The 12549-nt window shown below is 40.4% G+C and overlaps 1 protein-coding gene across 1 annotated transcript in view; it reads left to right on the top strand.

Moving 5' to 3' along the window:
- The window catches only part of galnt18a (UDP-N-acetyl-alpha-D-galactosamine:polypeptide N-acetylgalactosaminyltransferase 18a), a 97158-nt gene that overhangs the window by 66527 nt on the left and 18082 nt on the right, over positions 1-12549 (top strand). Inside the window, exons 6-7 of the mRNA XM_062999659.1 lie at positions 1205-1319; positions 11476-11661. Of these exons, the coding sequence (XP_062855729.1) occupies positions 1205-1319; positions 11476-11661 (301 nt within the window). The remainder of the gene's footprint in view (positions 1-1204; positions 1320-11475; positions 11662-12549) is intronic.

Below are 12549 nucleotides of genomic sequence, written 5' to 3'. Positions count from 1 at the left end.
CGGAGAAGCAGGCGTTACAGAGCTCAGGAAACAAAGGCTTTAAGTAGGAAGCCTTCCAATTAGGGCTGATTGCCTGCAGCTGGGAGCTGGCTTATTTAAGCCAGCTCTGCTCAGCAGCAGGTGTCGCACCTTTTGTTTCTTTGCTCATAGTGGCAGCTCGTCCACACTCCTTTTTAGGGTCAGTAAGGTACCCCGGGTAGCGCTAGGCTAGTCGGGTGTGTAGGCTGAAAGGCCGAGGTAAGAGCTTTTATTTCACCTCTTACAGGGCCAGTGTGGTGCGACGCCGTACAGTCCTCGAACTGCTGTTGTTTTGCTCGTTAAAGTTTTGCGCAAGCGGCTTCGCTAAGCGCTAACCTTAATGTGCTGTAGCTTGCCGCTTCAAAGCGCTAAAACTGTTATATTGGTTCCGGATTCTGCTAACCGCTGGGTGGCGCCGCCGTAAAGCGCTTGGCTGGTGAGCCAACGTCCCCGGTTCGAATCCCAATCCTTGCCTTGATCGTTTTCTCTAAACTGATTTTTCTCTTTTACAGATCGGTGCGCTTCCCCCGTTGTATTCCGGTGAAGTGTTCGCCGACAACCCTCTGTCTCGACCAACCGCCTCCCAGGGTTGGTCACAAGCGAGCATTGCCGTTCTAGTAGCGGTTTCTCCGCAGCGCTATACAGCGCTTATTCTCTTCTCTAACCCGCGTCTACATAGCGCGGTGGTAACGCACCTGGCGCGCACCGTCGCGACCCAGGTTCGCGTCCTGCTTTTCTAGTTTTCTTTTGTATTTTTCACTTTTGTTATCTGCAGCGCCAGCGGCCTTCATCGGAGGTTCCGATTGTTTTTTGTTCCTTTTTGTTTCTTTTTGTATCTTTTGCTTTAATAAAATAAAATCATTATTTTATTTTCAATCTGCGTTTGAGTCCACCTTCTTCCACATGACAAATACACTGTCGTACTACATGGCCAAACGTATGTAGACGCCCCTTCTAATTATCAAGTTCTAGCCATCCAGTATGACTGTTTGAGTTTGAGAGGATTTGCTATAAAAAATAGGATAAACTGCTCAAATTTGCATGTGCAATGCTTGTAAAAAACATTTCCAAATTCTGAAGCTCTTTATAGATTTTTTTAAAATAATAAGTGATAAATTATAATGTTCTTTAGTAATTTGAGGTAAAGCTGGTGATTTATAACATCTTCTCCTGCTGATGTGGACAGGAGTCCAGCGCTGATCGGCTGCTTTGTGGTGGACCGGCAGTACTTTCAGGAGATTGGTCTGCTGGATGAAGGCATGGAGGTCTATGGAGGAGAGAATGTAGAGCTGGGAATTAGGGTAAGACATTTAAGTCTTGTTTTTCATATTGAGACCCCACTCAGAACTATAAATATTATAATAGATAGTTCCTTACTGAAGAGATCTGCTTAAACTTCACAGTAAACACCAACAACTTAAATCTTCTCTAGTTTATTTGCAGATACAATCAGACAGTTCAGCAACATCATCAACACAGCGGTCTTGCAGCATCTCATTATCTCTGCTTGCTTTTATAGCACTGAGCAGAAATTATGGTCAGGTGTGAAAATGTGTCTTCAAGCTGGCTGGGTGATTTCATACTAGACATTGATTTGTGAATTGTTCCTCCACCATTAGTGAAGAATTTCAGAAGGAATCAAAGCGAGCCAACAATCCACCGATCAAACAGTAGTCTGACAGACGTCCTGTAAAGCCTTTTGATTTAGCGGGTGAAACTGTACTCAGTTTGCTCTCTGTGTGAGGGGAAAAACAAGGACTCAACCACTTCATTTTAATGATTTAATCCTCCCAGTGCATACATCCATGTCCTATGAATAGAAATAAGAACATATTTACATCAATCAGCCATAACATTAAAATCATTTCCTTGTTGTCCATGTTATCAGCTCCACTTACCATATAGAAGCACTTTGTAGTTCTACAATTACTGACTGTAGTCCATCTATTTCTCTACATGTTTTGTTAGCCCCCTTTCATGCTGTTCTTCAATGGTCAGGACCACCACAGAGCAGGTATTTTTTAGGTAGTGGATCATTCTCAGCACTGCAGTGACACTGGCATGGTGGTGGTGTGTTAGTGTGTGTTGTGCTTGTATGAGTGGATAAGACACAGCAGCACTGATGGAGTTTTTAAACACCTCACTGTCACTGCTGGACTGAGAATAGTCCACCAACCAAAAATATCCAGCCAACAGCGACCCATGGGCAGCGTCCTGTGACCGCCGATAAAGATTTAGAAGATGACCAACTCAAACAGCAGCAATAGATGAGGGATCGCCTCTACAAGGTGGACCAACTAAGAAGGAGTGTCTAATAGAGTGGACAGTGAGTACTCATACCAGAATGATCAACCACCTAAATAATACCTGCTCTGTGGTGGTACTGTGGGGGTCCTGACCATTGAAAAACATGGTGAAAGCAGGGTAAAAAGTATGTAGAGAAACAGTCAGTAATTCTAGAACTACAAAGTGCTCCTACATGGCAAGTGGAGCTGATAAAATGGACAGTGAGTGTAGAAACAAGAAGGTGTTTTTAAGGTTATGGCTATAATACACTACCATATAAAATATATTTTACCAATTACCCTGATGCACTTTAGACCAGTTGTTGATTACATTAATGGTAAATTAGATTATGGATGCACACTGCAGCATTACCATTATTCGATCTGCTTGTACCACTGTCAGTTGGTCATAATGATTTGTCCCCTATCAAAGTCACTTAGGTCTTAATGCCTGTCCATATGTGTTGTATAGAACATGTGTAATACAAGTAACCATTACAAGCACTGTGAGCTGATAATGACCGTCAGCATCTGGGGTTCCAGCTGCCTCAGCTGTCCTAAAGCGCTTCACTTTAAAGCTTCTTATGTGAAGCTAAAAACAAATCTGTTATACCAAAGCTCGGGTTCCTTTTGATTAGACCTAATTAAGCAGTTCGGTCATTCCTCTGCAGGTCATCACGTGAAGAATCAGTGCAGAAATGAAACAGAGGTTTATTTGTCTTCACCTATTATGTGTTGAACTAATAATAATGTTTAATTTAGCTTTTATGGCAATTACACACATAGTAATTATTTATAGACGGCCGTGTGAGGAAATTAAAGACAACCTGAACGCAGCATATAAAGCCCCTGAGGTGTAACTATAGCAACCAACATTAAAACTTAATTGAGGTTAACAGGTTTTCCTAGTAAAATACCTTAATTTATATAAAATATGGGACAGCTAATAAAAAGCATGATTTGAAACCATTTTTTGCTAGATGTGGCTGAAACACATGAAATTGGGCAGTGGTAGCTCAGTGGTTAAGGTACTGGACTAGTAATCGGGAGGTTGCCGGTTTAAGCCCCACCACTGCCATGTTGCCACTGTTGGGCCCCTGAGCAAGGCCCTTAACCCTCAATTGCTCAAAATTGTGTTCAGTCATGATTGTAAGCAGCTTTGGATAAAAGTATCTGCTAAATGACATAAATATAAATTTATAGTTAGTAAAAGTGCCAACATATTTTCTGCCATATAGTGGTTCTTATAGTTTAAAACTATTGTTTTCAGATGTGCAGGATCTTTCAGTAAGTAAAAAATGTAAGAATATTCATTTGCTCCTGAACCTTTTGGCCTGTGAGTCAGTTTAGCAGATTTTCGATGTAATGAAATCTGACAGCTACTTTCTGCAGCGAAATGCAAGTGTGTCTGAATGCTCGATGAGAACACACATTATTCATTCATGAATCATCAACCCTGTTCATTAATAATTATGCCAACCAACCATTGCGCTGGTGAATCAAAGCTCTGCACATCTGTCTGCTTACTGTTTAGATTTTGCATAATGAATGTTGTTTGGAGCTAATGTGATTTCTTGTCCTCACTGTTGGTCATTCCCAAGAGAAAACACACATCCATGTGTGAGTGTTGAAAAATGGATAAATACGTCTTGCTCTGATCCTGTACACCAGATGTGCGCCGGCGTTTGATCTGAGAGTCAGTGACAGAAATGACAAGGTTCAGGGATGTACTGGATATCAGCTCAGACTTACTATGAGCTGAGTATTATCAGCGTGTTAAAGGTAAGAGAAGCCATTCGAGCATGTGACTTTACCAAGAGACTGAGTGTACATGGAAAATAGAAGTAGACCAAGTACAGAACCTGTGGGACTCGGTTAAAAGATTGCATTGAGATGATGTAAGTCCACTTTATGACACCTGGTAGGAACCAGAGATGTTCACAAGTCACAAAATACGAGTCAGAGTCAAGTCATGAGTCTTTAGGCTAGAGTCAGAGTCAAGTCACGAGTTGTGTATAAGCTACACAAAACACATATTGGAAATGTAGCGTAGAAATAAACAAATAATATGTAAGTTCAGATAAAAAACCACAGCAGATTAGCAACTGTATTTTGCTGTTTTACTTAGTGCCTTTACTTTCCTAGTCATTGTGCAAATGAATGTAATTTCTGTAACATGAAGGTACCAGTTACATGCTCAAACTGATACGTTTTGTTTTCATTGCAAAACAAAAGCGCACGATAAATCACAGCACAGCGGCCAAAATCCAAAACACAGCTTATGTTCTTCCAGATGCTATTAAATTTATAACCGTGTGTCCCATTAGGAATATAATCCGTTATTTTGTAAATGTGCTTATAATTATAAACCTCCAAACTTTTCTCGGTTGTGAAGTAAAACACTAACTCGTTAGAAAGCCAATCAAGCGTTTTATTGACACATCATCTGTGTGACGCAAACTGAAAAAATGCAAATAACAGCATTTCTTACTAAAAATTAAAATCAGAAGGTCTGATTGGTTTAGAAAGCGGTTCTTCCAACTATTAGCTCCAGTTCTGTTGGAGCATTCCATTCACCCAGTTGTTCCTGTGAACTGCACTACGTAGGGTATTCCACCTTTTTAAGTGAGATTCCAATCCAAAGGTAATGAAAATGTTCAAATGAAGTGACCTTTAAATATAATTGTCACACGTAACTAATGTTAACACATGCTGACGCTAGGGACGCTAGTTTATGAGTCATTTTTTGAGTCTGAGTCATTTGAAACGTGTCAGAGTCCAGTCTGAAGTCGCTGTGTGTCTCGAGTCCCCATCTGTAGAATAGAAAGAAAATATAAAGAATGGCAGCAATTCTGCCAAAGTAATTGATAAGGCACTGCACTGACAGCATGGTCATTAAAAGTACAACTTATATATGTATAACTTCTTTATTTTTCAGTAAAAGTATAACTTGTATATGTATAAATTCTTTATTTTTTAGTAAAAGTATATCAAAACAAATTGAAGTGTCTTTAATTGGAAGATAGACTCCCAAAATTCTGCTTACTTTTGATGTTACTCAACAACAATGTATGATGAATAATTATTTTATATTTCCAAAAAGCATGGATCCATAATTTCAGGTTTCATTAACAATTATGAGACCCTTTGAACAGTGTAATGAAAGGAAACCGTATTTTTACCTATGTTGAGGTTTGCAAATGGTTTAGACAACAATGTTCAATATTCATCTTGCACAGCGTGTGTGTGTGTGTGTGTGTGTGTGTGTGTGTGTGTGTTTGTTTGTGTGTTTGAATGTAGGTAATAAAGTATAATTTGTTCTTTTCTTTACTGCTGTCACCTGCTGATGTCCTTTTTATGTCCATGAGCATGTAAACAACCTTCCTAATTATGGAGTTCAGTTTTTGAAATTTACACCCATTGCTAACATTGTATAAAACTACATGCTTATACATTTTTGGCAACAGTTTGCAGAAGGCTCCTTCCAGCATGACTGTGCCAGTGTGCACTAAGCGAGGTTCATAATGACATTGTTTTTTTGTTTTTTGTTTTTTTTTATTGCTGCTCACGCCTCCTTTGACCCGTGTGCAGCCCTATGCGGAACCCTTTTTCACCTCTCTATCTGCCAATCAGGGTCCTTACATAGCGTTTGAAGACCCCATCCACATAGTCTGGTCGTCCCTCCCTAGCAGAACTGTGTGTGCTGCAGGCACTGCCAATTATGCCCGCTAGATGGCGCCTAGCCGACCGACGAGCTTCAAACCGAGGAGTTCAGACTCTTGGCACTGGTGTGCTAGCGGAATATTACGCTGCGCCACCTGGGCGCTCAAAATGACATTGTTTCGTTTATGCATTTTCTCCCCTTTTTCTCCCTTTTAGCGCGTCCAATTGCCCGATTGCGTCATGCTTCCTCTCCACCAATGACGATCCCTGCTCTGATTAAGGAGAACGAAGCTAACCCACGCCCCCTCCGACACATGGGCAGCAGCCGTATGCATTTTGTCACCTACACTTTTACGAGTGTAATGCGGATCAGCACTGTGTACCGAGAGACACACCCTGATCAGCACTCTTTCCCCTTCTCTGTGCAGGTGCCATCAATCAGCCAGCAGAGGTCGTAATTGCATCAATCATGAGAGAGTCCCTATCCGGCTTAATATCCCACCCTTATCTGAACAGCAGGCCAATCGTTGTTCATGTGGCCGCCCAGCCCAGCCAGTAGGCAGAGCTGAGACTCGACACAATGTATTCGAGATCCCAGCTCTGGTGTTCCAGCGTGAGTTTTTACCGCTGTGCCACCTGAGCGGCCTCATAATGACATTGTTTGACATTTTTGACAAGTTTGACACCCAATAAACACCTTTAGGATCAATTGAAAAATTGATTGCAAGCTAAACGTCAGTGCCTGACCGTACATTTTGACTAAATGGGCAAAAATTAACAAATACACACACAATCTCTTTTGAAAGCATTCCCAGGTAAGTGGTGGATGATTTTTTGGAATTTGGGTGGTAATAATAGTGAGAATAGTAATTTAAATAAGCTTTATTTGGACAAATTGGGTGGCACAGTGGCTTGGTGGGTAGCACTGTCGCCTCACAGCAAAAGGGGTTTTTTTCTGTGTGAAGTTTGCATGTTCTCCCTGTGTTTGCATGGGTTTCCTCTGGGATCTCTGGTTTTCTCCCACAATTTAAAAACATGCAAGTGAGGTAAATTGGAGATTGACTGTGTTTGATATTAAACTTGAACTGATGAATCTTGTGTACCAGTGATTACCTCTACTGTCATGAATGTAACCAAAGTGTGATGGTAAAATCATAATTAAATTAAATTAAATATTTGGACATACCTAACAGTGTCTGGAAGCTCTCCTGTAAATTAGTGCTTACTTCATTTACATTTAAATTTACTTTTTCGGCATTTAGCAGACGCTCTTATCCAGAGCGACTTACAGACGTGCTTCCATAGTAAACATTAACTTACTCTAGTTTAAGTAGACAACAGTCCAAGAACACAAATCTGCTAAAACTCAGTTTTTTTGGGTTTTTTTTACAGGAAATGAATAAGAGTGTTAGTAAGTAAGTAAGTACAAGTCAGCTTAAGTGCTTGGTAAAGAGGTGATGAAGGTTTTTAATCGTTTTTTAAAGACAGCAAGAGACTCAGATGTTCAGACAGACAGAGGAAGTTCGTTCCACCACTTGGGTGCCAGTACAGAGAAGAGCCTTGATGCTCGTCTTCCTCGAGTTCTGGATGGAGGATCACGTCGAGCGAGACTAGTGGCTCGTAGGTTGCGTGGTACAGAGCGGGGTTTGATTAGACCTTGAAGGTAGCTTGGGGCTGGTCCGTGTTTGGCTTTGTAGGCGAGCGTCAGTGTTTTAAACTGAATGTGTGCAGCTACAGGAAGCCAGTGAAGAGAACGCAGCAGTGGGGTGATGTGGCAGTGTTTAGGCTGGTTAAAAACCAGGCTGGCAGCTGCATTTTGAATGAGTTGCAAGAGTTCAATAGTGGACATGGGAGCACCTGCCAGGAGGGAGTTGCAGTAATCCAGTTGTGAGATTACAAGTGACTGCACAAGAATCTGAGTAGCTTCCACGTACCTAAAACCTAACAACTCTTTTACTTGTGTGTGGTAAATTGGTGGAAATGAATTATTAATTTTGTTATTTACCAGCGTTAAGCTTAGATTCGTTATAGTCTCTTTGTACAAAAGCTTTTATCAAATCATTCAGTTAAAATATACTTTCATTTTCTCTTGCTTTTATTCCATAAAATGCATAATGCTGCTTTTCTCCTTTAGACCTTTAGCGAGCGCTTTTATAAAGTGAGTGCTTGGATTATTCTAATCGATAGAAAAGTAAACAGTAAATATGTCTGTAGTGCTCAGCAGGGGTGCAGCTGGTGGATAAAAGGCAATCAGAGAGAAACAGAATCTCACACACATCACAGGCTCATCGCTACACATTGTTTGTACTACTGATAAGTTTGCTGTATCTTAATTCAGTAATTCTCTGTGTAAACAATCCTACAAAAGTGCTACGGGCTTTATTGTATTCAGCACGGCGCTCGCCATTTAGTTTCACAGCAGCTGGGAATCAGTAAATCAGCTCTCAGTAAATCAGTGTTAACGCCATATCAGAGGAATCTTTTTAGCAGGACTAAATACAATCATCCATACAGAATAGCACATTCATTTACTATGACGAAGTTTGAGTCTCAGCAGGGTCGCCGGTATGTCCCTGAGAGATAGAAAATGCTGGATGGGAAATCAAAAGACATAATAAAAGACGTAAAGGCAGGATTGGGTTTGCAGGTAGATGAGTTTCATTTTGTGACAGCATTACATATACTATTATTAAGTCTTCTTTAGTTCTGATGTTTCAGTTACATCCACTGTTAACAGATGAATAAAATCAATTAAGTTTGGGGAAGATCCTGGCTTGCTCTATTACTGTCCCCTTGTGCATAATGCAATGTCCATTAAAACAGTGGTTCTTAAACAGGGGTCCCATTGCATTTTATTAAAAAGAGAGTAAAAATAATCACACAAAACCACTAACATTAAAACCACCTCCTTGTTTCTACACTCACTGTGCATGTTATCAGCTCCACTTACCATATAGGAGCACTTTGTAGTTCTACAATTACTGACTGTAGTCCATTTGTTTCTCTGCATGCTTTGTTAGCTCCCCTCCCTTTCACCCTGTTCTTCAATAGTCAGGACTCTCCCAGGACCACTACAGAGCAGCTATTATTTGGGTGGTGGATCATTCTCAGCACTGCAGTGACAATGACATGGTGGTGGTGTGTTAGTGTGTGTTGTGCTGGTATGAGTGGATCAGACACAGCAATGCTGATGGAGTTTTTAAACACCTCACTGTCACTGCTGGACTGAGAATAGTCCACCAAACAAAAATATCCAGCCAACAGCACCCTGTGGGTAGCGTCCTGTGACCACTGATGAAGGTCCAACTCAAACAGCAGCAATAGATGAGCGATCGTCTCTGACTTTACATCTACAAGGTGGATCAACTAGGTAGGAGTGTCTAATAGAGTGGACAGTGAGTGGACATGCCAGCACAACACACACTAACACCACCACCATGTCATTGTCACTACAGTGCTGAGAATCATCCACCACCCAAATAATACCTGCTCTGTAGTGGTCCTGTGGGGGTCCTGACCATTAAAGAACAGGGTGAAAGCAGTTTTTTTTTATGTTATGGCTGATCAGTGTACAGTAGATCTCATGGTGTAATATAAATCTATTTTAAACTACCGTAGCCTACTCTAGATCTTTGAAAATGGACAAATATACACAGAAATTGTTTGCTGCAATGACAGGCATTCAATTTAAATGTAGGCCAAGACGAAGCATTGAGGATGACATTGTTTAATCAAACAGAATAATCAGTCGTCTTCAGCAGCAGTCATCACACAGATAAATGAATCATGAATCAATGAATGAATTTTTAAGGAGATATTGAAGGTCTGTGTAAAAATGTTGAACAGAAGGCTAACAAAAGTCTGTTTGAAACCCTTTTGTCATACCTTTTGTCATTTTTGCTGAGAGTGTATGAATAATAACATAACACACGTTTAAAGGGGTCCAAGAAAAATACCTTGAACACAGAGGGGCAATAATACATGGTTTGACAAGTTTATTGTTGTGAAACTCCAGTGACCTTCACAGAGCCCTGACCATAACCCCAGTGAACAGCTTTATGATGAATTGAAATGATTGATTGCAGCTCAGACCTCCTCATCCGACATCAGCAGAGTACAAATTGTTGAAGTAGTATTTTTTGATTATGCATAAGTAACTTAGTGTACATGACAATCACCAAAGCTACTCTAACGGTACTTTACTGTATCTGTATTTGTATCTGACAGCATTAGAACAATAAAGTGTTTTTTTGTAATATTTTTACTATTAAGTGTAACAAATGCTGTGGTGAATTAGGTATATTTATTATTTAAAAGTACCAAATGTTCCATTTATTGCCAGTTTTTGTGAATTATGCTGACTATAAACTTTATATATATATATATATATATATATATATATATATATATATATATATGTATATATATATATATATATATATATATATATATATTTGTTTATGCATTTTTCTCCCCTTTTTCTCCCCTTTTAGCACGTCCAACTGCCCAATTGCATCATGCTTCCTCTCCACTAATGCCAATCCCCACTCTGAGGAGAACGAAGCTAACCCACGCCCCCTCCTACACATAGGCAGCAGCCGTATGCATTTTGTCACCTACACTTTTGACAAGTGCAATGCGGATCAGCACTGTGTACAGAGAGACACACCCTGACAGCACTCTTTTCCCCGTCTCTGTGCAGGCGCCATCGATCAGCCAGCATAGGTCGTGATTGCATTAGTTATGAGAGAGACCCTATCCGGCTTTTAATATCCCACCCCTATCTGAACAACAAGCTAATCGTTGTTCATGTGGCTGCTCAGCCCAGCCGGCAGGCATAGCTGAGACTCGATACGATGTATTAGAAATTCTAACTCTGGTGTTCCAGCATGTGTTTCTACCGCTGCGCTGTCATTTTTTACAATAATTGTTTTGTTACAAGCACAGTCTTTAAATAAGCAACAGTTTAAATGTTGTAAATACCCTGGGTTTCGGCCCTGCATGATATATAATAAAAAGAAAGTTGTAGAACCTGTGAGAAGAGTGCTTGTAGATGGAGTTTTCACACGAGATGTAATTTCTTGTTAGATTTTTTTTGTGTATTACTGGTAGTATAAATAAACATATTTTTTCCATGGTAGAATCCTGTGGCGTAATACTCTGATTTGTTTACCACCAATTAGATTTGATTCACCACCTGTTTGCATTACGGTTTGTTTTATCTCTTTTAATGTAGCTGATAACACATTATGCAGTAATAATAGCTTTTCTTCTAAATGTGGTTTAATCTGGGCTGTGCTGCTGAATAAATTGTGATAAACGAGCAGCACTGGGTATTTTGTTTGTATAAATTGGCTCTAAATGAAATTCTGACATTTAGCTCAATTGGCAGTTGCAGTCCATTAGTGAGGTGTTGCATTTCTCAACTGGGTTAATGCCCAGACTGCAGGCTGACAAAATTATGTGTGTGTGTGTGTGTGTGTGTGTGTGTCTGTGTGTGTATTCCCAGGTTTGGCTCTGTGGGGGCAGTGTGGAGGTTTTGCCCTGTTCCAGAATAGCTCATATTGAGCGTGCTCACAAGCCCTATACAGAGGACCTGGCAGGTCACGTTCGCAGGAACGCTCTCCGGGTGGCTGAGGTGTGGATGGATGAGTTCAGGAACCATGTATACATGGCCTGGAATGTTCCACTACAGGTACAACAGTCCAACAATGCACCATATTAAAGTGATTTTGTGGAACCAGACTAAGATGACTTGTGATAAGAAAGCACTGTCCATGTGGTTAGATTTCCATCGGCAGCCAAAACTGTCGAAGCAAGGCTAGTTAATTGAATTGTGTTCTGATTCTAGTATCTGCATGATCAAAGTAGAAACCAGGATTCAGGATTCATCATATCAGTAACTGTAACTGAGTTTGTGTTCACTGTAGCATCAAAATTACGTCATAGGTGTAAAGGAGTGGAACTCTATGGAGGTAAATATGTAAACTGCAGCAAAACTGCAACCGCTAAAAAAATTTACTGCAGAGTCCGTTTGTGCAGTTTTATTCATTTTTGGATGTTAATTAGCTGAGAATGAGATGAAACTCGAATGTCAGGAGAATGTCCAATATAGAACTACCACGGTTAAACTCATTAGCTAAAAAGTTGACATTAACTAGCAGGCAACACGCAGGCAGCATCTACCATAAAACCCACAGCAACACTAATAAGGAAGTTATGACATAAGTTACGATGTTTCATGATCCAACTACACTGAGACTTTGTGATTGTTTGGCATTAGGCAGCCAAACAGACACGCTTCTTGGTGTGCTAAAAAAGGCTCCTTTGATTGGTCGGGAATTACGTCTATTTCCCCCTTTGTCCACCCCCTGCGCCCCTACGCCACGGCCCTCGCCAGCTACAGGTACAAATCAGTTTTGCAACAAGCTGACTGAGATATTTGTTGCAAAACTTTTGGCGGCCAGATTTGAAACTGCGATGTGATGTTTTTATTCTCACACTGAAAATAAAAGTACAAATGTATTTTCAACAGTTAAACATTTTTTTACAGTACAGATTTTTTTTTTACAGGTACAAATGT

This window comes from Trichomycterus rosablanca, chromosome 8 (genome assembly GCF_030014385.1).
Source record: "Trichomycterus rosablanca isolate fTriRos1 chromosome 8, fTriRos1.hap1, whole genome shotgun sequence".
Classification (NCBI taxonomy): Eukaryota; Metazoa; Chordata; class Actinopteri; order Siluriformes; family Trichomycteridae; genus Trichomycterus; species Trichomycterus rosablanca.
Note: the sequence above shows the minus strand (reverse complement) of the source record. Positions and strands in the feature narration are given on the sequence as shown.